Consider the following 24,078-nt stretch of genomic DNA (forward strand, 5'->3'; position numbering starts at 1 on the left):
TTAGGAAAAGGTTTATGGCTAAAGGCAGCCTAATCCTCTTACCTTTAGCTAATAGCAAAAAGCAAATAACAAGGGAATGTAGAGGAGTTTATCTAGACAGCTTGTTTACTTATATTGTCCTAAAACCGACCTTTGATCATTCATGCACAAGACTGCTCTCTACTCGAGGGGTCAACAATGTTTATTACCCACAGATTGTGTTTGCTCCAAGCCTTTGTCATTAAATCTGTACTAAATAAATGCGAGCATTGCCAGCTTTAGGGGGGCTGCAAACTCTTTTGACCCGTAGTGCTGACAGTCTCCTAGTCCACTTTTTCACTGGATACCTTTGTCTAAGTACTCCTGTCATCTGTCACTCAGCCAGTGTCTGCAGGACAGACTCGGCATGAATGTTTATGCATAAGATCAGAGAAAGGCAATCTAATGCCAAGTGGCATGACTGCCAGTAACCTTGTGAGTCAGCACCACACTTTGGATGCTCTATTGGTCTCATTAGTAGCACTAGAAACATACACAAAATGACCAGAAAAATTACTTTCCTCTTTAAAGTTAGCAGCCTCAACTGAGTAAATATACATCCAAAAGTTTTCTTGATAAAGATAGAAATTCTACAGTAGTAAGATATATAGAATATAGATGTAATTTAGATTGCTGATTATTTTATAGGTCATCCTGAATAAACATTATAAAAGTATTTTTAAGTGATGAAATGAATATAGGAAGCTAGATGGGGAAATAAGAACAACAAACATCTCATCTTCTTGAGATGTGTCTCTGTGATGCTTTCAATGACTGGAGTATGCTATCCAATTCCTCAAGCGATTTTTAATTTTCTATATGTAAGTTCTGAATTTCCCATACTCCTCTGAGAAAGAAGTCCTCATTCTGAGCATGTTGAAATGTAACATAGTAAAGTGGACTGGCCAATGGGGTAATAACTCCTGGGAAATCTAATTTTAGCTCAGAAAAACAAAAACAAAAGAAATTATATTACTATTTTACTACCTTCTTGTTCCATATAGAAGGGCATTATAAGGCAGTCTCCAGTAGTTCACCTTAAAAGCTCCTAACATTCTAACTGGTACTTGCTTTTGACCATAGTACGACTCTTCTTTTCCATCCAATCTGTTTGCCTCTTTTTTGTCTTTTGCAGAGGCAGTAAGTTATAACACTAGGACATATAACTGGTGCTTATATTATAGTACTAACTATAACATTAGTACTATAAGTTATAACACTAGTACATATTATACTACCTATCTACACCCTCAGGTAACAGAGAAATGATATTCTAAGTAGAAATTATTTCTACCATATGGAAGTGAATGTTTTTGTGTGTGATATCTATACATATACTCATATACATGTATTCAAGTGTACATATACACACATATGTATACATATATATACACAGAGAATGTATAGATCAATAGCTTTTAAATGGCCACTTACATTTTAATATGGTCATCCTAAATATGTTCATAAAGAAAAATAATTGAGCCAAATGATGTCTCAAAATTCTTATTTATAGATGAAGAAGAATCATCTAACACTTAACACTGATGCCAATGAGCTAACAAGAGGCAATTTAACAGATGAGATGCTAACTGTAGCAAACAGAATAAATCTAGAAGCTGGGAGACAAATGAAGAGGATGTCACCATGTGCACACAACTGAAGTGATTTTTTTTTCCCACAACAATGAAATTATATCCCAAAATTGTGCAGTGCAAATGATGACTAAACTAACACCTTACGAAATCTGTGAATCATCACATGTGAATCACAAAACAAGAATGGAAAGTAGATGACTCTTGCTGTCAAAATAACTTTGGTGTCTTAAATATTACTACCTTAAGCATAGTATTCTTAAAAGTGCACTATTAATGTTTAGCTTTATTTAACAGTATTTAACCAGACACATACCTGTTAGAAACACATTTAGCTCTATTTTTTTTTCATTGAGTTCACAGAGAAAGCATCACTATACTCTCCTAGGTACAAAATGAAGCTGGACATACTTCTGACTTTCCCATTTTCTGCTAAGAGTATATGGTGAGTGACACAGATATCAGCAATATCAGAATGAGATACAGTCATTATGAACTGACTAAATCTCTGTAAAAATCTCTTCCCAGGCTATCTATTGCTGCCTAGATCATACTCTCTTCCTTAACAAGAACCACAATAATATCAGGATCACTCTTATTACAAGGAAGTATCAGGTACTAGTTTTAAATTGGGAATAATGTCTTATTCAAACACTTGTGCTTTAGAACCAAACAGAAAGAAAGTAAGAGTTCCTGTCCAGTATGGTGGGAAAACAAGCAATTAAATAAGGCTTAAGATAGTACTACACTCCCTAAAACAGAGCACACGCCAGTAAAGATGTCACAAATGTGTTGGGCCTTGTAAGCTACAGGGAAGTCATTGAAGGATTTCGATTAGAAAGTAATATGATCTAACCCATGTTTCAGCAGCATCCCTCTGGCTGTTGTGTTGAGAATAGACTAAACACTTGGCAGGACACTGCAACAGGTGAGAGATGAGAGTGTTAGTAGATGAGTGAGAGTGGTTTTATTTTAGATATGTAGAGTCAAAATTTGCTGACAGATTAGATGTGGGGTATAAAGACAGAGACAAGTGCATGAATGCCGTTAGGTTTATTGTCTGAAGAACTGGAAGCAAACAGTTGCCATTTCTGAAAGGAGAGAAAATGCCAAAGGAACAAATTTTGGGGGAGTATTAAAAATTTATCCGAGACATATTAAGTTTTATATATATATATTCAACTCACTAGGAGAAATGTCAAGGAGACAATTTAATATATGAGATACGAGTTCAAGGCAAAGATAGGCATTAGAGATATAAATCTGAGAGCCATCAGCCTATTGGATAGTATTTCAGTCATAAGATCCTCACAACAGTAATGTAGCTAGAAAAAAAAGAAGACAACTGAGAATTGAGTATGGAGCATTCCAAAGTTTAAACGTTAAAGAATTTGAAAGATCCAACAAATGAGACAAAAGAAGAATTCATCAGAGATGCAGGAGGAAAACCAAACAAGAGTATTTTCTGGAAGTCAAATGAAGAAATTATTTCAAAAAAGAGGGCAGGTTTGAGTGATACTGCTAGGTGATGAGGACTGAGATCCGACCAGTAGGCTGAATGCCAGTGGAGTATTAGGGTGAAAGCCTGATTAGCTTGCAGTGGGTCCAAGAGAGAATGGAAAGAGAGTAACGGGAATACTCAGATAACTCCTTCAAGGAATTCTGAAGTAAAAGGAAGGCCAGAAGTGAGATTTTAGTGAGGGGAAAGTATGTCCAAGAGAAGATATTTTAAATATAAGAGAATAAACACCATGCTTGTTGGCATATGGAAAAGATCAAGTAAAGATGCCCCAAGCCAAAAAATGATAATAAAGAGGGAGTTCAGGCTTTAAAAAGAGAGAAATCCTATCATTTGTGACAACACGGATGAACCTTGAGTACACCGTGTTTGGTAAAATAACCTAGGTACAGAAAGACAAACACTCTATAATCTCACTTATGTGTAAACTGAAAAATTTAAACTCATAGAAACGGGGCATAGACTGGTTACCAGAAGCTGGAGGGCAGGGTGTTGGGGGAGATGGTCAAAGGATACAAAATTTCAGTTACAGGAAAGGAATATGTTTTAAGATGTCTATTGTACAACATGGTGACTATGTTATTAACAACGTATTATATATTTGAAAATTGCCAAGAAAGCAATTTGAAATATTATCATCAGAAAAATAAGCATGTGAAACTATGCATATGTTAACTGGTTGAATTTAGTCATTCCACAATGTACACATATTTCAAAACATGTTGTACCTGATAAATATATAGAATACTTGTCAATTAAAAAATAAAATAATTTTAAAAATTACAGTGGTAAAAATCAGGTTCACTCAGGAGACTGATGATAATACAGTAGTCCCTGTTCAAGGACATCTACCTGAATAGGATTCAATAACAACCAGAAAAGGGTTAATGGGTTAACGGTCTGTATAAAGTTGAATGAAGAGAGAGATTAAATGACTGATTTGGAGAGGCTAAAGAGTAGACACAGGGCAAGTAGAACAGACAGGTGTGGAGGCTCTAGCTGGAGACAGAAAACAGTTTAAAGCCTTGAAAGTAAATAAAGCTGGGTAGGCAAGATCAAAAGTGAGGTAATGCTAGTTGAAGACTGATGTGAAGGATGGATGCCTTCCATCACACTATGCTATAGATGCTAAAAACATCTATACAGGGTTCTCCAAGAAACAGAACCAATAGAATTTGTATATATATAGAAGGAGATTTATTATAAGTCACTGGCTCATGTGATTATAGAGGCTGGTGTGTCCAGAATCTACAGTGCTGACCAGTAGTCTGGAGATGCAGAAAAAGAGAGAAAAGAAAAAGGGAGAACTGTTAGAAGCAAAATCTTTCAGAAGAAACCAGATGGAATGTAATGCACAAATAGAGAAATTGGTTTTCACAAGTCACACTGGCAGTTCATTTATGATAATACTAGACAGCCTAAATTGGCACAGATGTAGTTAAGTGAGTTGATGTGCCTCAGGAACACATGGAAGCTCTTTATTGGCTATTTCTACATCATTTATAAAATAGGAAACATGGCTACTAACTAAACATGGCTACTAACTAAACGAAGCATGGGGAAGGAGAGGAAGGTTTGAGAAAACAGAAATTTTGAAAACAGTCATCTAGGAGACTAGAAAAGTAACCTGGAGACACACTATACTGGGTATACTGGCAGCAGTACATTCATGCCTAAGTGAGTCATCTGCAGTTATATTCTGGGTTACACAGAGAAACTATTATTACTCCTTTTCCTGAATCACTGATAAGGGTAGAGAGAGAGTAAAATTATACTTCTCTGAGCACTGATTCCTAGGAACTAATATATTTTTCTACTCAAAAGTGTTCAATTAACCTAATTTTCTTATTTTTATTTTTTAAATTTTAGATTCAGGGGAAATATGTACAGGGTTGCTATATGGGTATATCGAGCGACAGTGAGGTATGGGATATGGATGGTTCTGTCACTCAGGTGATGAGCACAGCAGCCAATGGTAGCTTTTCATTCCATGCTCCTCCTTCCTCCCTCCATCCCCCTATCTAGTAGTCCCTAGTGTATATTGTTTCCATCTTTATGTATATGTGTTTTCAATGTTTAGCTCCCACTTATGAGAATACGCAGTATTTGGTTTTCTGTTCTTGCATTAATTCACTTAGAATAATGGCCTCCAATTGTATCCATGTTGCTGCAAAGGACATGATTTCATTCCTTTTTATGGCTGTGTAGTATTCCGTGGTGAATATGTACCATATTTTCTTTATCCAGTCCACAATTGTTGGGTGCCTATGTTGATTCCATGTCTTTGCCATTGTGAACAGCTGCAATGCAAATGCGAGTGCATGTGTGTTTTTGATTGAATGAGTTATTTTCCTTTGGGTATATAGTCAGTAGTGGGATTGCTAGGTTGAAGGGCAGTTCTGTTTTAAGTTCTTTGAGAAATCTCCAGAATGCTTTCCACAGTGGCTGAAGCAATTTGCATTTGCACCAAAAGTGTGTAAGTGTTCTCTTTTCTCTGAAGCCCCACCAACATCTGTTATTTTTTGACTTTTTTAGTAATTGCCATTCTGACTGGTGTGAGATAGTATCTGTTGATTTGATTGCATTTATCTGATGATTAGTGATGGTGAGCATTTTTCATGTTATTTTTGCCACCTGTATATTTTTTTTTGAGAAGTATCTGTCCATGTCCTTTGCCCATTTTTTAATTGCAATATTTGTTTGTTGGTTTTATTATGCTTTAAGTTCTGGGATACATGTACAGAACGTGCAGGTTTGTTACATAGGTATAAATGTGCCATGGTGGTTTGATGCACTCATCAACCTGTCATCTACATTACGTATTTCTCCTAATGCTATCCCTCCCCTTGCATTCCATCCCCTGAAAGGCCTCAGTGTGTGATGTTCCCCTCCCTGTGCCCATATGTTCTCATTGTTCAACTCCCACTTATGAGTGGGAATATGCAGTGTTTGATTTTCTGTTCCTGTGTTAGTTTGCTGAGAATAATGGTTTCCAGCTTCAACCATGTCCCTGAAAAAGACATGAACTAATTCTTTTTTATGGCTGCATAGTATTCCATGGTGTACATGTGCCACATTTTCTTTATCCAGTCTATCATTGATGGGCATTTGGGTTGGTTTTAAGTCCTTGCTATTGTGAACAGTGCTGCAATAAACATATGTGTCTTTATAATAGAAAGACTTAAAATCATCTGGGTATATACCCACTAATGGGATTGCTGGGTCAGATGCTATTTCTAGTTCTAGATCCTTGAGGAACTGCCATACTGTCTTACACAATGGTTGAAGTTTACACTCTGACTGATAGTGTAAAAGCATTCCTATTTCTTTTCTTTTTTTTTTTTTTTTTTTAGATGGGGTCTCACTCTGTCACCCAGGCTGGAGTAAAGTGACACTCTCTCGGCTCACTGCAGCCTCCGCTTGCCGGGTTCCAGCAATTCTCCTGTCTCAGCCTCCCAGGTAGCTGGGATTACAGGCACGTGGCACCATGCCCAGCTAATGTTTGTATTTTTAGTAAAGACGTGGTTTCACCATGTTGGCCAGGCATCTTTGTGGTGTTCTCTGTATTCCCTGAATTTGAATGTTGGCCTGTCTTGCTAGGCTGGGGAAGTTCTCCTGGGTATATACTGAAGAGTGTTTTCCAACTTGGTTCCATTCTCCCCACCACTTTCAGGCACACTGGTCAAATGTAGGTTTGGTCTTTTCTCATAGTCCCATATTTTTTGGAGGATTTGTTCATTCCTTTTCATTCTTTTTTCTCTAATCTTGTCTTCATGCTTTATTTCATGAAGCTCATCTTCAATCCTTGATATACTTTCTTCTGCTTGATTGATTCGGCTACCGATACTTGTGTATGCTTCACAATTTTCTCGTGCATGCTTCACAATTTTCTCGTGCTGTGTTTTTCAGCTCCATCAGGTCATTTATGTTCTTCTCGTAACTGGTTAGTCTAGTAGCAATTACTGTAACCTTTTATCAAGGTTCTTAGTTTCCTTGCATTGGGTTAGAAAGTGCTCCTTTAGCTTGGAGGAGTTTGTTATTACTCACTTTCTGAAGCCTACTTCTGTCAATCTGTCAAACTCATTCTCCGTCCAAAGTTACGTTTCCTTGCTGGCGAGGAGTTGAAATCTTTCGCAGGAGAAAAGGCGCTCTGGTTTTTGGACTTGTCAGCTGTTTTTACTGGTTTTTCCTCATCTTTGTGGATTTATCTTTGGTCTTTGCTGTTGGTGATCTTGGGATGGAGTTTTTGCTTGGTCCTTCTTGTTGATGTTGATGCTATTGCTTTCTGCTTGTTAGTTTCCCTTCTAACAGACCCCTCTTCTGCACATCTGCTGGAGTTTGCTGGGGGTCCACTGCAGGCCTTGTTTGCTTGGGTATCACCACTGGAGGCTGCAGAACAGCAAAAATCGCTGCCTGTTCCTTCTTCTGGAATCTTCCTCCCAGAAGGGCACCCACCAGATGCCAGCTGGAGCTCTCCTGTATGAGGTGTCTGTTGAACCCTGCTGTGAGGTTTCTCCCCATCAGGAGGTATGGGGTCAGGGACCCACTTGAGGAGGCAGTCTGTCCCTTAGCAGAGCTCAAGCACTGTGCTGGGAAATCCGCTGCTCTCTTCAGAGCCAGCAAGCAGGAACGTTTAAGTCTGGTGTAGCTGCGCCCACAGCCACCCCTTCCCGCTGGGGCTCTGTCTCAGGGAGATGGGAGTTTTATCTACAAGCCCCTGACTGGGGCTGCTGCCTTTCTTACAGAGATGCCCTGCCCAGAGAGGAGGAATCCAGAGAGGCAGTGTGGCTACAGGGGCTTTGAGGCACTGAGGCGGGCTCTGCCCAGTCCAAACATCCAGGCAGTTTGGTTTACACTGTGAGGAAAAAACCACCACTCAAGCCTCAGTAAGGTGGACGCCCCTCCCTGCACCAAGCTCGAGTATACCAGGTCGACTTCAGACTGCCGTATTGGTAGCAAGAATTTCAAGCCAGTGGATCTTAGCTTGTTGGGCTCCATGGAGGTAGGATCCACTGGGCAAGACCACTTGGATCCCTGGCTTGAGCCCCCTTTCCAGGGAAGTGAATGGTTCTGTCTCAATGGAGTTCCAGGAGACACTGGGGTACAAAAAACAAAAACAAAAACAAAAAAACCCTCCTGCAGCTAGTTCGGTGTCTGCCCAAATGGTTGCCTTGTGGTGTAGGCACTCGAGGGAATTTCCTAGTCTCTGGGTTGTGAAGGCCGTGGGAAAAGCACAGTATCTGGGCCGGATAGCACTGTCCCTCATGGCACGGTCTCTAATGGCTTTCCTTGATTAGGGGAGGGAGTTCTCCAACCTCTTGAGCTTCCTGGGTGAGGCAATGCCCCACCCTGCTTCTGTTCACCCTCCGTGGGCTTCACCCACTGTCTAACCAGTCCCGGTGAGATGAACCGGGTACCTCAGTTGGAAATGCAGCAATCACCCACCTTCTGCATTGGTCTCACTGGGATCTGCAGACCAGAGCTGTTCCTATTTGGTCATCTTGTCAGGGAACTGGATTATTTGTTTTTTACTCGTTGATTTGTTCAAGGCCCTGTTAGATTCTTGATATTAGACCTTTTTCAGATTAATAGTTTGTGAACATTTTCTCCTACTCTGCACGTTGCCTGTTTACTCTGTTGGTAATTACTTTTGCTGTGTAGAAGCTTTTTAATTAGGTCCCACTTTCAATTTTTGTTTTTGTTACAATGGCTTTTGGGAACTTAGCCATAAGCTCTTTGCCACAGACTATGTCAAGAAGAGTGTTTTCCAGATTTTCTTCTAGGAATTTTATAGTTTGAGATCTTAAATGCAAATCATTAATCCATCCTGAGTTAATTTTTGTATCTGGTAAGGTAGGGGTCTAATTTCATTCTTCTGCAAGTGGCTACCCAGCTATCCAAGCACCATTACTTGCATAGGAAGTCCTTTCTCCATTGCTTATTTCTGTCAATTTTGTTGAAGATCAGATGATAGTAAGTGTGCAAGCTTGTTTCTCAGTTCTCTATTCTGTTTTATTGGTCGATGTGTCTATTTCTCCACCAGTAACATGCCATGTTGGTTACTTTCGCCTTATAGTATAGTTTGAAGTCAGGTAATTCTGTGAAAAATGATATTTGTATTTTAATAGGGATAACACTGAATCTATAAATTGCTTTGGGGAGTATGGCCATTTTAACAATATTGATTCCTACGATCCATGAGCAGGAAATATTTTTCCATTTATTCATGTCGTCTCTGATTTCTTTCAGCAATGTTTGTAGTTCTCCTTGTAGAACTCCTTCCCATCATTTCTTAGATGTATTCCTAGGCTTTATTTTGTGTGTGCATGTGTGTGTGTGTGTGTGTATGTGTGTGTGTGTATGGCTATTGCAAATGGGATTGTGTTCTTGATTTGACTTTCAATCTATACTGTTGTATAGAAAAGCTGACTTTTGTTCATTGATTTTGTATATTGAAATTTTACTGAAATCATTTACCATTCCTAGAGGCCTTTTGTCAGAATCCTTAGGGTTTTCTATGTATAGAATTGTATCATCAGCAAGGGGAGATAGTTTAACTTCTTCTTTTCCTATTTGGATGTTTTTCTTTCTTTCTCTTGCCTAATTGTTCTAGCAAGCACTTTCAGTACTATGTTGAACAAGTGTAGTGAGAGTAGGCATAGTTGTCTTTTTTCAGTTCTCAAAGGGAATGATTCCAGTTTTTTCCCATTCAGTATAACGCTGTGATGTTAGCTGTGGATTTGTCATAGACGGCTCTTAGATATGTTTCTTTATGCCTAGCCTATTGAGGGTTTTTATCATGAAGAGATGTTGGATTTTATTGAGGGCTTTTTCTGTGTCTATTGAAATGGTAATGTAGTTTTTGTTTTTGATTCTGTTTATGTGGTGAATCACATTCATTGATTTGCATATGATGAACCAACCTTGCATCTCAGGAATGAAGTCAAACTTGTGGTGAATTAACTTTTGCTGCTGGATAAAAATATGCTGCTGGATTTGGTTTGCTAGTATTTTGTTGAGATTTTTTTTGCCTATGTTCATCAAGAATATTTTGTCCAAAGTTTCTTTTTTATTGTCTCTGTCAGAGTTTGGTATCAGGATAATATTGGCTTTGTAAAATAAGTTATAAAGAAACTCCTCCTCTTCGACTTTTTGGAAGAGTTTCAGAAGGACTACTATCAATTTTTTATACATCTAGTAGAATTCTGTATGAATCCATCTGGTCCCAGGCTTTTTTTGGTTGGTAGGCTTTGTATTACTGATTCAGTTTTGAAACTTGTTATTGGTACATTCAGGATTTTACTTTCTTCCTGGTTCAATCTTAGGATACTGTCTTTCCAGGAACTTATCAATACCCTACAGACTTTCTAATTTGTGTGCATTGAGGTGTTCATAATAGTCTCTTTGTATTTTGATCTTTTGTATTTCTGTGGGATCAGTTGTAATGTCATCTTTGTCATTTTTGACTGTGCTTATTTGGATCTTCTTTTTTTTTCTTTGTTAATCTAGTTAGCAGTCTATCTTGTTTTTCCTTTTGAAAAATCAATTATTGGTCCCACTTATCTTCTTTTTCTGGATGTTTGTGTCACAATTTCATTCAGTTTTTCTTTTATTTTAATTATTTATTTTCTTCTGCCAACTCTGGAGTCAGATGGGTTTTTTTTTTTTTTTTTTTTTCTATTTCCTCTAGGTATGATGTTAGGTCATTAATTTAAGGTCTTTCTAACCTCTTGATGAAAGCTTTAAGACTATAAACTTATCTCAGCAAATTTAGCTTCATCCCAAAGATGTTAGTAAGTTATGTCTCTATTTTGATTAATTGCAAAGAAAGTTTTTATTTCTGACTTAATTTCATTGTTCACTCAAGGGTTATAAAGAGCTAGTTGTTTAATTTCCATGTTTTTGCATAGTTTTGAGAGATCTTCTTGGTATTTATTTCCATTTTTATTGCACTGTGGTCTCAGAGTGTGCTTGACATCATTTTTAAAAATTCACTGAGATTTGTTTTACGGCCAACTATATGGTCAATCATAGAATATGTTCCATGTGTAGATGACAAGAATGTATATTCTGTCATTATTAGGTGGAGTATTCTTTGGATACCTATTAGGTCTTATTCAAGTGTCAAGTTAATTCCATAATATCTTTGTGGAATTTTCTGCCTCAGTGATCTGCCTAATGTTCTCAATGGGGTGTTGAAGTCCATCACTATTATTTAGGGGCCATATAAGTATTTTCCTGTGTCAAGAAAAGCTTGTTTTGTGAATCCAAGTGCTCTTATGTTGAGTGCATATGTATGTAGGACAGCTAAGTCACCTTGTTTACTTGAACGCTTTATCATTATGTTATGGCCTTCTTTGTTCTTCCTGATTGTGGTTAGTTAAAAGCCTATTGTATCTGATACAAGAACTGCAAAACCTGCTCTTTTTTGTTTTCCATTTGTGTGGTTGTCTTTCTCCATCCCTTTGAGCCTGTGAGTGCCATTACATGTGAGATGTGTCTCCTGAAGACAGCAGACAGTTGGGTCTTATCTTTTTATCCAGCTTGCCACTCCATGCCTTTTAAGTGGGGTATTTAGGCCATTTACATTCAGGGTATTAGTAATGATATGTGAGATTTTGATCCTGTCATTGTGTTGGCAGTTGGTTGTTTCATAGACTTGATGGTGTAATTGCTTTATACTGTCTGTGGGTTATGTGTTTTAGTGTGTTTTTGTGGTAGCAGGTTTTGATCTTCCATTTCCATGTTTAGCACTCCTTTAATGACCTCTTGTAAGGCTGGTCTGGTAGTAATGAATCCCCTTAGTAGTTGCTTGTCTGATAAGGATTTTATATTTCCTTTACCCTGAAGTTGAGTTTGGTGGGATATTACATTCTTGGTTGACATTTCTTTACCTTAAAAATGCTGAAAATAGGCCTCTAATCTCTTCTGGCTTTAAGGTTTCTGCTGAAAAGCCTGTTGCTAGCATGATGAGATTCCCTTTGTAGGTGACCTGACCTTTCTGTCTGGCTGCCTTTAAGTTATTTCTTTTGCAATGACTTTAATAAATCTGATGACTATGTGCCTTGGGGATGGTCACCTTGTATAGTATCTTGCAGGTGATCTCCATATTTCTTAAATTCTTATGTCTATATCTCTAGCAAAATTGGGAAAATTTTGATGGACTTCGAATGTTTTCCAAGTTACTTACACTCTCTCCTTCCCTCTCAAGAATGCCAATGAATCATAGATTTGGTCTCTTTACATAATCCCATATTTCTTAGAAGTTTTGTCATTTTTTAAATTATTTTTTCTTTGTGTCTGACTAGTTGATTCAAGAACCAGTCTTCAAGCTTTGAGATTCTTTCCCTAGCTTGGTCTATTCTGCTGTTAATACTTCTGACTATGTTTTATGACTAATTATGAAATTCTTAAAGTGAATTATTCAATTCCAGAGATTCAGTTTAGTTCTTTCTTGAAATGGCTACTTTTTCTTTTAGCTCCTGGATCACTGCACTGGATTCCTTGGATTTCTGGGACTGGGTTTCAACTTTCTCCTGGATCTCAATGATCTTCCTTACCAGTCAGATTCTGAACCCTAGGTCTGTCATTTCATTGCCTTCAATCTGGTTAAGAACCATTGCTGGGAGACTAGTGCATTTGGCTGGAGGTAAGAGGACACTCAGGCTTTTTGAATAGACATATGGAGGGCTGGTGTTCCTTTAACTGTGAGGTAAGTTGAGTATACTCAGTTGGTTTTGTTTCTGGGTGCTTTCAGAGAGCTATAACTCCATACAGAATCTTTATTTGTGGCTGAATTTTTGCCTTAAGTGTCACAGGCACTGTATACTGGCAAAATGTTTTTGGTGTTGTAATTTGGGCTTCTATCCAGTAGGTAGAGTTTGAGTGGTGGCCTGCAGACAGGCCATGTAGCTTCATCTTTCATCTTAGAATTCTCTAGCCTAAAAATTCTGTTTGAATTTTAGTGGCTTGTAAGATAATGTCTAAACACCTGAGTTTGATCTCCACTGGTCTTATGGCTGGGCTTACATGTTCAGTCTTACTTCCTGTCACTCTTGCTGTCAAATTTCAAATCTTAGACATTGTTCAACTACCACAGTTCTCTGACTATAATTTGCTTCTTCCAGCTCCTCTGCTGTTTCCTCTGCCAAAAAGAAAAACTGCTCTTCTATTATCCAGAAAATACATATTTAAACTACATGCCTCATTATATACATATTCTTCTTTGGAAGAGTATCCTGCTTATGTACTATCCTAGCAGGCTACACATTTTCTATTTAGTTCCCATCACATTGTACTGCTACTCAATTATCTAATTACTTGAATGCATTCTGTAAAGAATTCATGACTCCACAAAGGTGGGAACCATAATCTTCACTAATTTCAGTTGTTGAGTATACAAGACCTGTGTATAGCACACAGCAGTTACTAAAAAATACTACTCTGTTGATACATAACCAGAATTAATTCAACAAATCAAAAACCATTACTTTTTTTTAAATCAAACAGCTGTTGCTACTGGACAGATCAGCTACACCTTAGCAACAAGAAAAAGAATTATTAGCCTCATACAAATAGTCATGCATTGCTTAACAATGAGAATATATTCTGAGAATTGCATCCTCAAGCAATTTTGTCACTTTGTGAACACTGTAGAGTGATCTTACACAAACCTAGAGGGTATAGTCTACTCTACACCTAGCCTACATGGTGTAGCCTATTGCTCCTAGGCTAGAAGCCTATACAGCATTTACTGTACTGAATACTGTAGGCAATTGTAGCATAATGGTATTTGTGCATCTAAACATAAAGGTTTTAAAAGGTACAGTAAAAATGTGGTATAATAATCTTATAAGACCACATTCATACACTTGGTCCATCATTAACCAAAATGTCATTATGCAGCACATGACTGTACCAAGTTAGTAAGAAACATGAGGAAAAAAATACAAAGAAATAGGCATAAATACACACATGTATACATGCTAAATGCAGTCAGTATTCATCTTCCTTAATATTTTCTTTTTTTCAAATTATAACAAAAGCTTTAAAAATAACACAGCATTTGATGGTAAATATTTTACCTTGTTTTATGCCAGCATTTCTTGTAATGTCTGACAGATAGCAGTTTGGCAAAGGATATGATGAAAACATTGGCCAAGGATATGGGTTATCACTCTAAAAAAGAAGCAAGACAGATGACTTTAGGAAGTGGTCTAAAATAATATTGAATTTTAAAGCTATCTGAAATATCATTAACTTAAACTGGCTTTTCTTGCTCATAAATTCTACAATTGTTGTCCAATTAACCAAAAGCTATTTGATACTATACTTCAACATTCCAATGGGTAACCATTAAAACAAGCTGTAACAGAAACAACATTAAATGAGTACTGAGGACAAACATATGGTAACTTGTAGCAAGCAGAATTGATAATGATAAATTTACTGTTTTTTTTTTTTCCATAAAAGGAAAATTGTAATCTTTAAAAGAAACCTGTGGTTTTTTCCACAAAACCTTTCCTTGTACTGTTAATCATTTCTATCTTATCTTTCCCAGAGTAACAGTCAAAGCAAGAAGGTTCTTAACAACAATGAAAACAAATGAAAAACCTCCATGAGAAACCCATACTTGAATATTGATGGAAGGAGAGGTACTCAATGTTTCCAATAAAATAAAAAATAACATGTCATTTAATAATAAAAGTTAAGTATCATGAACAAGAAAGACATTGAAAGTAAAATATTCAAAGGCACACAAGAAAACTGACAACTTTTTAATAAAACAATACCTACTCTACTACACATGCAAGCAATACTTACCCTACTTTAGCATTCATGACCCCTAGACACCAAAAATATTATTTTCGTTTGAAAGTATTTATTTGCATCCTAAATATTCTCAAGTAATAAGTTCAACTCTGTGATGCAGACATTTAAGAGGTAAAATTTAGGGTGACTTTGAATTGGCTATCTTGCTTCAAAATATGTCAGAAAAACACACCCCACTTCTCTTTGCCCCACACTCACCTTTTCGAGTATCCTTGGAGGCAAAATCCGTTCCAATGGCCCACCAACAAGATTTATTCTAACAAGAACATGATTTCTCTCCACTGATAAGCCATCAATTATAAAGTCCCTGAAAAAAATAAATATATCACCTTTGTCATCCCTTTGATTGAATGTGTTAATTTTTAAATCAAGTCTCTGAATTGTAAAGAAAAGAGGCAGAAATATTTATCAATGTTTTTCTTTTTCTTTGCTTCATTTAACATTTATATTTTAAAGTTTTTTAAGTTCGGGGTACATGTGTAGGATGTGCAGGTTTGTTACATAGGTAAACGTGTGCCATGGTGGTTTGCTGCACAGATCATCCCATCACCCAGGTATTAAGCCCAGCATCCATGAGCTATTCTTCCTGATGCTCTCTCTCCTTCCCAGCTTCACCCTTTAACAGGCCCCAGTGTGTGTTTTTCCCTACCATGTGTCCATATGTTCTTATCATCCAGCTCCCACTTATAAGTGAGAACCTGGAGTATTTGGTTTTCCATTCCTATGTTAGTTTACTGAAGATAATGGTCTCCAGCTCCATTCATGTCCCTGCAAAGGACATGATCCTTTCTATGGCTGCATAGTATTCCATGCTATATATGTATCATATTTTCTATCACTGATGGGCATTTGTGTTAATTCTGTGTCTTTGCTATTGTGAACAGTGCTGCAATGAACGTAAGTGTGCCTGTATCTGTCTAAGAGAAGGATTTGTACTATTTTAGGTATATATCCAGTAATGAGATTGCTAGGTCAAATGCTATTTCTGTCTTTAGGTCTTTGAGGAATTGCCACACTGTCTTCCAAAATGGTTGAACTAATTTACACTCCCAACAGTGTAAAGGCATTCCTTGTTCTCCACAACCATGCCAGTATCTGTTGTTTTTTGACTTTTTAATAATAGCCATTCTGATTGGTGCGAGATGACATCTCATTGTGGTTTTGATTTGCATTTCTCTAATGATCAGTGATGTTGAACTTTTTCTCCTGTGTTTGTTGGCCACATGTACATCTTCTTTTGAGAAGCATTTGGTCATGTCCTTTGTCCACTTTTTAATGGGACTGCTTGCTTTTTTCTTGTAAATTTGTTTACGTTCTTTGTACATGCTGGATATTAGGCCTTGTGAGATCTTTGTCAGATAGCCAGATTGCAAAAAGTTTTCCCTATTCTGTAGGTTGTCTGTTCACTCTGATGGTAGTTTCCTTTGCTGTGCAGAAGCTTTTTAGTTTAATTAGATCCCATTTGTCAGTTTTTGTGTTTGTTACCATCACATTTGACATCTTCCTCATGAAATCTCTGCCCATGACTACGCCCTGAATGGCACGGCCTAGATTTTCTTCTAGGGTTTTTATAGTTTTAGATTTTACGTTTAAGTGGGTTTTACATTTATGACAAACCCACAGACAGTATCATACTAAATAAGCAAAAGCTGTAAGCGTTAGCCTTGAAATCTGGCACAAGACAAGGGTGCCTTCTCTCACCACTCCTATTAAACATAGTATTGGAAATTCTAGCCAGGGCAATCAGGTAAGAGAAAGAAAGTACATTCAAATAGGAAGAGAGGAAGTCAAACTATATTTGTAGATGATATGATCCTCTATCTAGAAAACCCCATCATCTCAGCCCAAAAGCTTCTTAAGCTGATAAGCAAAGTCTCAGGATACAAAATCAACATGCAAAAATCGCTTGCATTCCTATACACCACCAACAGGCAAGCCAAGAGCCAAATTATAAATGAACTCCTGTTCACAACTGTCACAAAAAGAATAAAATACCTAGAACTACAGCTAACAAGAGAACTGAAGGACCTCTTCAAGGTGAACTACAAGCCACTGCTCAAAGACATCAGAGATGACACAAACAAATGGAAAAATGTTCCATGCTCATGAACAGGAAGAATCAATATTGAGAAAATGACCATACCACCCAAAGCAATTTATAGATTCAATGCTATTATTATTAAACTATATTGACATTCTTCACAGAATGAGAAAAATTATTTTAAAATTCACATGGAACCAAAAAAGAGCTTGAACAGTCAACAAAATCCTAAGCAAAAAGAACAAAGCTGGAAGCATCACACTACCTGACTTCAAACTATACTACAAGTCTACAGTAACCAAAATAGCATGGTACTGCTACAAGAACAGACATATAGACCAATCGAACAGAACAGAGAACCCAGAAATAAGGCCGAACCTCTACAACAATCTGATCTTTTACAAACTTGACAAAAACAAGCAATGAGGAAAGGATTCCCTACTTAATAAATGGTGCTGGGATAAGTGGCTAGCCATATGCAGAAAATTGAAACTGGACCCCCTCCTTATACCATATACAAAAAAATCAATGTATTTCTTAAAATACAAAAGCTAAATTCACTTTTCATTTTAAGTTCTCTTTGCTAGACAGCAAAAAATTGATGGAGACACAATGACATTAGTTAAAGAATACTTTCCTAGATCAGCATTACTGCATTTAAATAAATGGAATTAGGACATGTATTATTTCTATAGTGACTTCAACAATCATATTTTCAGTCAAGGTTTTCTTAAGTTTTAAACCTGGTACCTTAAATTCAAAATCTAAATGTTACTTGTGAGCAGCTTCCATACTATGCAGCTGTTAATCTTTTCCTTCTACATAAAACCTAGAGTATCAAGTAATATACTCCATAATAATTTTCCAAGACCTGGCTAAGATGCAGACATACTCTTTTTTAAAATTAATTACAGACATAAAGGCAATGCCAGCTATTGAATGTGAATTTGACAACAGTCAGCCAAACTGAGGTAATGGCAAGTGTGATTTATTAATGAAAAAAAATTATCAGGATATTACCATAACCTCATTTTGGAAATAATCAGAATTTATGACTATGAACTAACATAATTAAGAGGACAGAGAAAAGAGTGCCTCTGCAAAGGACACAAAATCAAAAATTTTGTTCAATGGATCATCTTACAATACTGAATTAAAAGGTGATACAGTCTTAAGGAACCATTAATAAAGTTAGGCCTTACCTAAAATTTTATGTACCACATACACGCGCGCACACACACACGCGCGCGCACATGTGCGCACAACAAAAGCAACAGACTTTGAAAGCAGTACTCTGCAAGCACTCTCCAAACACTTCTATCATAATCTTTCTGTGACATTTACACTTTAGTTGCTTTGTATTCTGTTATTTAAATTGATTGGATTTAGAGAGCAGAAAAATATTAAACTATATCAAAAATTACTGTCTTAATGAAACATCATTAAAGAAAACTGCTATTACTGTGTTTTAATTACCCATTTTTACCTGTTGCTCTCCGAAGTCTCCAAGATATTTTCTTCTTGAGCATTTAATAACATTTCAGATACCTGATACTGAGCCTCTAACAGGAGAAGAGTGTCCAGATCACAGCATATCACACTTAATAACCTATGTAAAAAAGAAAAATAAAAGTAGATTGTGTAAAATATGTCCCAAAAGCATAAGTACATCCTTGATGTCCCAAAGTAATACCTGTACATCAAAATATAAATCTTACAGGAAGTATCATTTAGTTATTTCAGATATATTTTTAATCAATTAGAATAGTAATCTCCTCTTCAAAAGTTGTTCTTACTGAGTGTTTTTAAAAGACCATGGATAATTTCTAACCCAGATTTTTAAAAATGTATCTAAATCTACATAAATAGTAAATTTTCCTCTCAACTGCCACTTAATTTAAAAATTCATCAGAGAACATTAGCAAATCCAGAAAAACTCCAAATTGCCATAACTTTTTATTCAGCAGTTAATTACCAAAGTTATGATAGAATCATCATTTTGCTGCCAATCTAGAAAATGTTCATTAGATAAAATGTCAATGGCTAATTTTATAATTGTCAGATCAAGCTGAGAACACCTAAGCCCACTTAGCTATCTTAATATTATCAAAAGACACAAGCAGAAATCATGTGTCTCCTATTATAATGCAAGAGGACACACACAGTGCTCCGTCTATGAAGTACTCTTGCCCAGGAAACTGAACCTCAATCTAATCAATCCTATACATCTTATTATCAATTTATGGGAATCACAGGCATTAGAGAAACATATTTTAAAACACCGTAAGGAGAAAACAGTCAATCAAATTCAGAGTTTTGAGAATCCTACACATTATTTATATATTATTTGTTCAGAAAACAAAAAGTCTTAAAAAACAGAGGGGAAAAGAAACTCTCACAAGTTTTTTTTTAAAAAAAAAAAGGACCAAATGTCAAGATTTTGTTTTGATCTTGATTCAAGCAAACTTTAAAAGTGCATTTTTAAATCACACAGGAAAATATGGGAGTATTATGAGATGAGATCAGGAAAATATTGTTAATTTTGTTAGATGTAACAATGGCACAGTGGTGAGGGTTTTTTGTTTCATTTTTTAAAACATGTCCTTACTTATTAGAGATATGCACTGAATGTTTTATATGTAAAACAGCATATCTAAAATTTGCTTTAAAGTACTTAAGAAAAAAAAAATGTATGTGGAGGGAGGGAGATGAAACAAGACTGGTGAAATACTGATAATAAAGATGAGTGATGGGCACATGAAAGATTATACCATTCACTACATTTTTTATATGTTTAAAAATTCTATGATTAAAAAGTGTTCAAACAAAGATAATATGATGAGAATGCTGGGAGGCTATGGTAGAGTGGGTGGTTAGGTAAGGTCTCTCTGAAAGGTGGTATTTAAGGAAACAGGTGATCCAAGAAGAAACCAACCTTCCAATAACACTTACTGATTTATCGTAGAGGTATAGTGAAATATGAGCATAATGGCTTACATACAAGGATATTTATTGCAGAGTGGCCACATAGGAATCAATGAGTCAATCACTCTCTATCCACAGAAAAAAATGTAAATGTCAGAATATTTTTAAGTGGCACACTTTGTAAATATTAGAACACAGTAGCTTATGGTTTTATAAAGAACTATCTCCAAGGAATATTAATTGAAAAAGGAGGGGCACAAAATATTGTGTCTAGTACTAGCATTTGAGTGAAAAACAGAAAACCATGAATATACATATAAATACATGTTTGTTTTTACATAAAATATCTATCACAGGAGAGAAAAGAAAGTAGGAAGAACTGTTAGCTCTGCAGTTGTGGTCTGGGAGACAACCAGGGAATTTACTTCTTACTGGTATTGATTTTTGAGTTTTGGTACAACTGCATGTTTTACCTATACAAAAGCACACATAAGGGAATTTATTTCTTACTGGTATTGATTTTTGAGTTTCGGTACAACTGCATGTTTTACCTATACAAAAGCACACATAAGTGAAGGAAAAAAAGTTTTGTGGATGCCTTTAAGAGTCAAAAATAGCAATTCAATGTCACTCTCTAGAATGTGGCTAAAATATTCAAACGAATATAAAACTAAAGACAAATCTATCATTACTTTAGAGAGCTATTCTCTGCTCAATTTACAGAAATAAAAACATTTTTGTTAGGTAAAATATAGGTGAAGGCAAGATGAAAGATATGTTAGCCTTCCAGGGAAAAGATGATGGAGTATGCTGGCATTTCCCTTTCTCATCTTAGAAATAATCCAAAGCATGGAGGAGGGAGAAAAACAGCATATCACAGAAATGTTTAACCACAAAATGAATTGAAGGGCAGCCAAAGGCAGTAAAAATAGGACAAATGGTGCTGAAGAAGGGAAAGAATGAGACAGGATATTGTGGCTGTCATTCATATATATAAATCAGAACATTTCTCAAAAAAAAATTGATATGGTTTGGCTGTGCCCCCACCCAAATCTCATCCTGAATTGTAGCTCCCATAATTCCCACGTGTTGTGGAAGGCCCTGGTGGGAGATAATTGAATCAAGGGGGCGGTTTCACTCATACTGTTCTTCTGGTAGTGAATAAGTGCCATGAGAGCTGACGATTTTATAAGGGGAAACCCCTCTCACTTAGCTTTCATTCTCTCTTGAATGCCACCATGTAAGACGTGCCTTTCACCTTCCACCATGGTTACGAGGCCACGTGGAATTGTGAGTCCATTAAACTTCTTTTTCTTTATAAACTACCCAGTTCTGGGTATGTCTTTATCAGCAGTATGAAAATAGAAAAATACAGTAAATTTTGGGCTACTCTTACCTTTAAGTCAACAGGCTAAGAAGGGAGTTACAAGGTTGGCTGGGGTGACTGACCTGGACTATCAGGATGAAATCAGTGTACTACTCCACAATGGAGGTAAGGAAGAGTATGCATGGAATACAGGAGATCCATTAGGGTGTCTCTTAGTATTACCAGGCCCTGTGATTAAGGTCAATGGGAAACTACAACAGCTAAATCTAGGCAGGACTACAAATGGCTCAGACCCTTCAAGAATGAAGGTTTGGGTCACTCCACCGGGTAAAAAACCATGAACTGCTGAGGTGCTTGCTGAAGGCAAAGAGAATACAGAATGGGTAGTAGAAGAAGGTAGTCATCAATACCAGCTATGACCATGTGACCAGCTGCAGAAATGAGAACTGTAATTGTCATGAGTATTTCCTCTTTATTTTGTTAAGAACATGCTTGTGCATATATACATTTGTACTAAGAAAATATCTTCATTTTATTTCCTTTCTCCTTTATCATGTGATGTAGATTTCTTGACTTCATATCAGCATTTAAGTGTTGTTAACTTTATGTAGTAGCATTTGGGTTGGGGATTGATGTCTTTCCAGTTGTACGAAGGATAGTTGTATTATGTTAGGCATAATTATAATCTTTTTATTGTTTTTATATGAAGATTATGTATGATTTCAGATGTTTATGAGTTCACATTGACAAAGGGTAGATTTGTGATGGTTAATATTGAGTGTCTACTTGATTGTATTGAAGGATGCAAAGTATTGTTCGTGGGTGTGTCTGTGAGTGTGTTGCCAAAGGAAATTAACATTTGAGTCAGTGGACTGAAAAAGGCAGACCCACCCTCAATCTGGGTGGTGGACAATCTAATCAGCTACCAGCGCAGCCAGAACAAAAGCAGGCAGAAGAATGTGGAAAGACTAGACTGGTTTAGCCTCCCGAGCTACATCCTTCTCCCATGCTGGATGCTTTTTGGCCTCCAACATCGAACTCCAAATTCTTCAGCTTTGGGACTCAGACTGGCTTCCTTGCTCTTTGCAGAAGCAAGGCTTCCTTGTAGATGGCCTATTGTGGGTCGTCACCTTGTGATTGCGTGAGTCAATACTCCTTAATAAACTCTCTTTTATATATACCTGTTATCCTATCGGTTCTGTCCCTCTAGAGAAACCTGACTAATACAAAAATAAAAGCAAAATACATTTCTAAGAAGAAAAACAAAATAAAATTCTCAAAAATAAGGAATATAACCCAAGAGTCAATGCGTAATCCTCTGTTTTCAACAGTGAAAATGGAATACACAGGACCCTCAATATGACTCCAAGAAGCAGAAGGAGCACAGTGGAACCAGAAGTCACAAAAAACTCAATTAACAATTAATTACTAGTTAGATTATAGAGACAATTACTAACAAACAGAAAATTGTCTACCTCCATATCAAGATATATGAGGGGTACTAGGGGAGAGGAGAGGATGGCTTGAAAAAGGTGCAAACACACACATACAAAATGTGGGCCTTTAGAAAAATTCCATCTCACCAGGAGCATTGCCCTAGCTTCTCTAGTTTCTCTTAAGCATAAGCCTCCTACAAACAGCTGCTGCTAAAAAGCTCACATCTCTCCAAAAAGAAGTACCATACAAAGGTGCTATAAGAAAAAATGTTTACAAAGATAAACAGATGGGAGATACATACTAAAAACAAGTTGTCTTTAAATACTTAAACTGGGGGGGCGGAGCAAGATGGCCGAATAGGAACAGCTCCAGTCTCCAACTCCCAGCACGAGCAACACAGAAGACCTGTGATTTCTGCATTTTCAACTGAGGTACTGGGTTCATCTCACTGGGGAGTGCCGGACGATCGGTGCTGGTCAGCTGCTGCAGCCCGACCAGCCAGAGCTGAAGCAGGGCGAGGCATCGCCTCACCTGGGAAGCGCAAGGGGGAAGGGAATCCCTTTTCCTAGCCAGGGGAACTGAGACACACAACACCTGGAAAATCGGGTAACTCCCACCCCAATATTGCGCTTTAAGCAAACAGGCACACCAGGAGATCATATCCCACACCTGGCCGGGAGGGTCCCACGCCCACGGAGCCTCCCTCATTGCTAGCACAGCAGTCTGTGATCTACCGGCAAGGCAGCAGCGAGGCTGGGGGAGGGGCGCCCGCCATTGCTGAGGCTTAAGTAGGTAAACAAAGCTGCTGGGAAGCTCCAACTGGGTGGAGCTCACAGCAGCTCAAGGAAACCTGCCTGTCTCTGTAGACTCCACCTCTGGGGACAGGGCACAGCTACACAACAACAACAACAACAATTAAAAAGCAGCAGAAACCTCTGCAGACGCAAACGACTCTGTCTGACAGCTTTGAAGAGAGCAGTGGATCTCCCAACATGGAGGTTGAGATCTGAGAACGGACAGACTGCCTGCTCAAGTGGGTCCCTGACCCCTGAGTAGCCTAACTGGGAGACATGCCCCACTAGGGGCAGTCTGACACCCCACACCTCACAGGGTGGAGTACACCCCTGAGAGGAAGCTTCCAAAGCAAGAATCAGACAGGTACACTCGCTGTTCAGAAATATTCTATCTTCTGCAGCCTCTGCTGCTGATACCCAGGCAAACAAGGTCTGGAGTGGACCTCAAGCAATCTCCAACAGACCTACAGCTGAGGGTCCTGACTGTTAGAAGGAAAACTATCAAACAGGAAGGACACCTACACCAAAACCCCATCAGTACATCACCATCATCAAAGACCAGAGGCAGATAAAACCACAAAGATGGGGAAAAA

The 24,078-nt window shown here is 37.5% G+C and overlaps 1 protein-coding gene across 2 annotated transcripts in view; it reads right to left on the bottom strand.

Moving 5' to 3' along the window:
- TBC1D32 (TBC1 domain family member 32) overlaps window positions 1–24,078 on the bottom strand; it is a 235,716-nt gene that overhangs the window by 66,783 nt on the left and 144,855 nt on the right. The window contains exons 24-26 of one of the 2 annotated variants that reach the window (XM_025382901.1): window positions 18,489–18,611; window positions 15,160–15,268; window positions 14,214–14,307 (exon numbers count right to left, since the gene is read on the bottom strand). In XM_025382901.1, the coding sequence (XP_025238686.1) occupies window positions 14,214–14,307; window positions 15,160–15,268; window positions 18,489–18,611 (326 nt within the window). The remainder of the gene's footprint in view (window positions 1–14,213; window positions 14,308–15,159; window positions 15,269–18,488; window positions 18,612–24,078) is intronic. The other variant, XM_025382902.1, reaches the window with a different exon arrangement.

This window comes from Theropithecus gelada, chromosome 4 (assembly GCF_003255815.1).
Source record: "Theropithecus gelada isolate Dixy chromosome 4, Tgel_1.0, whole genome shotgun sequence".
Lineage (NCBI taxonomy): Eukaryota > Metazoa > Chordata > Mammalia > Primates > Cercopithecidae > Theropithecus > Theropithecus gelada.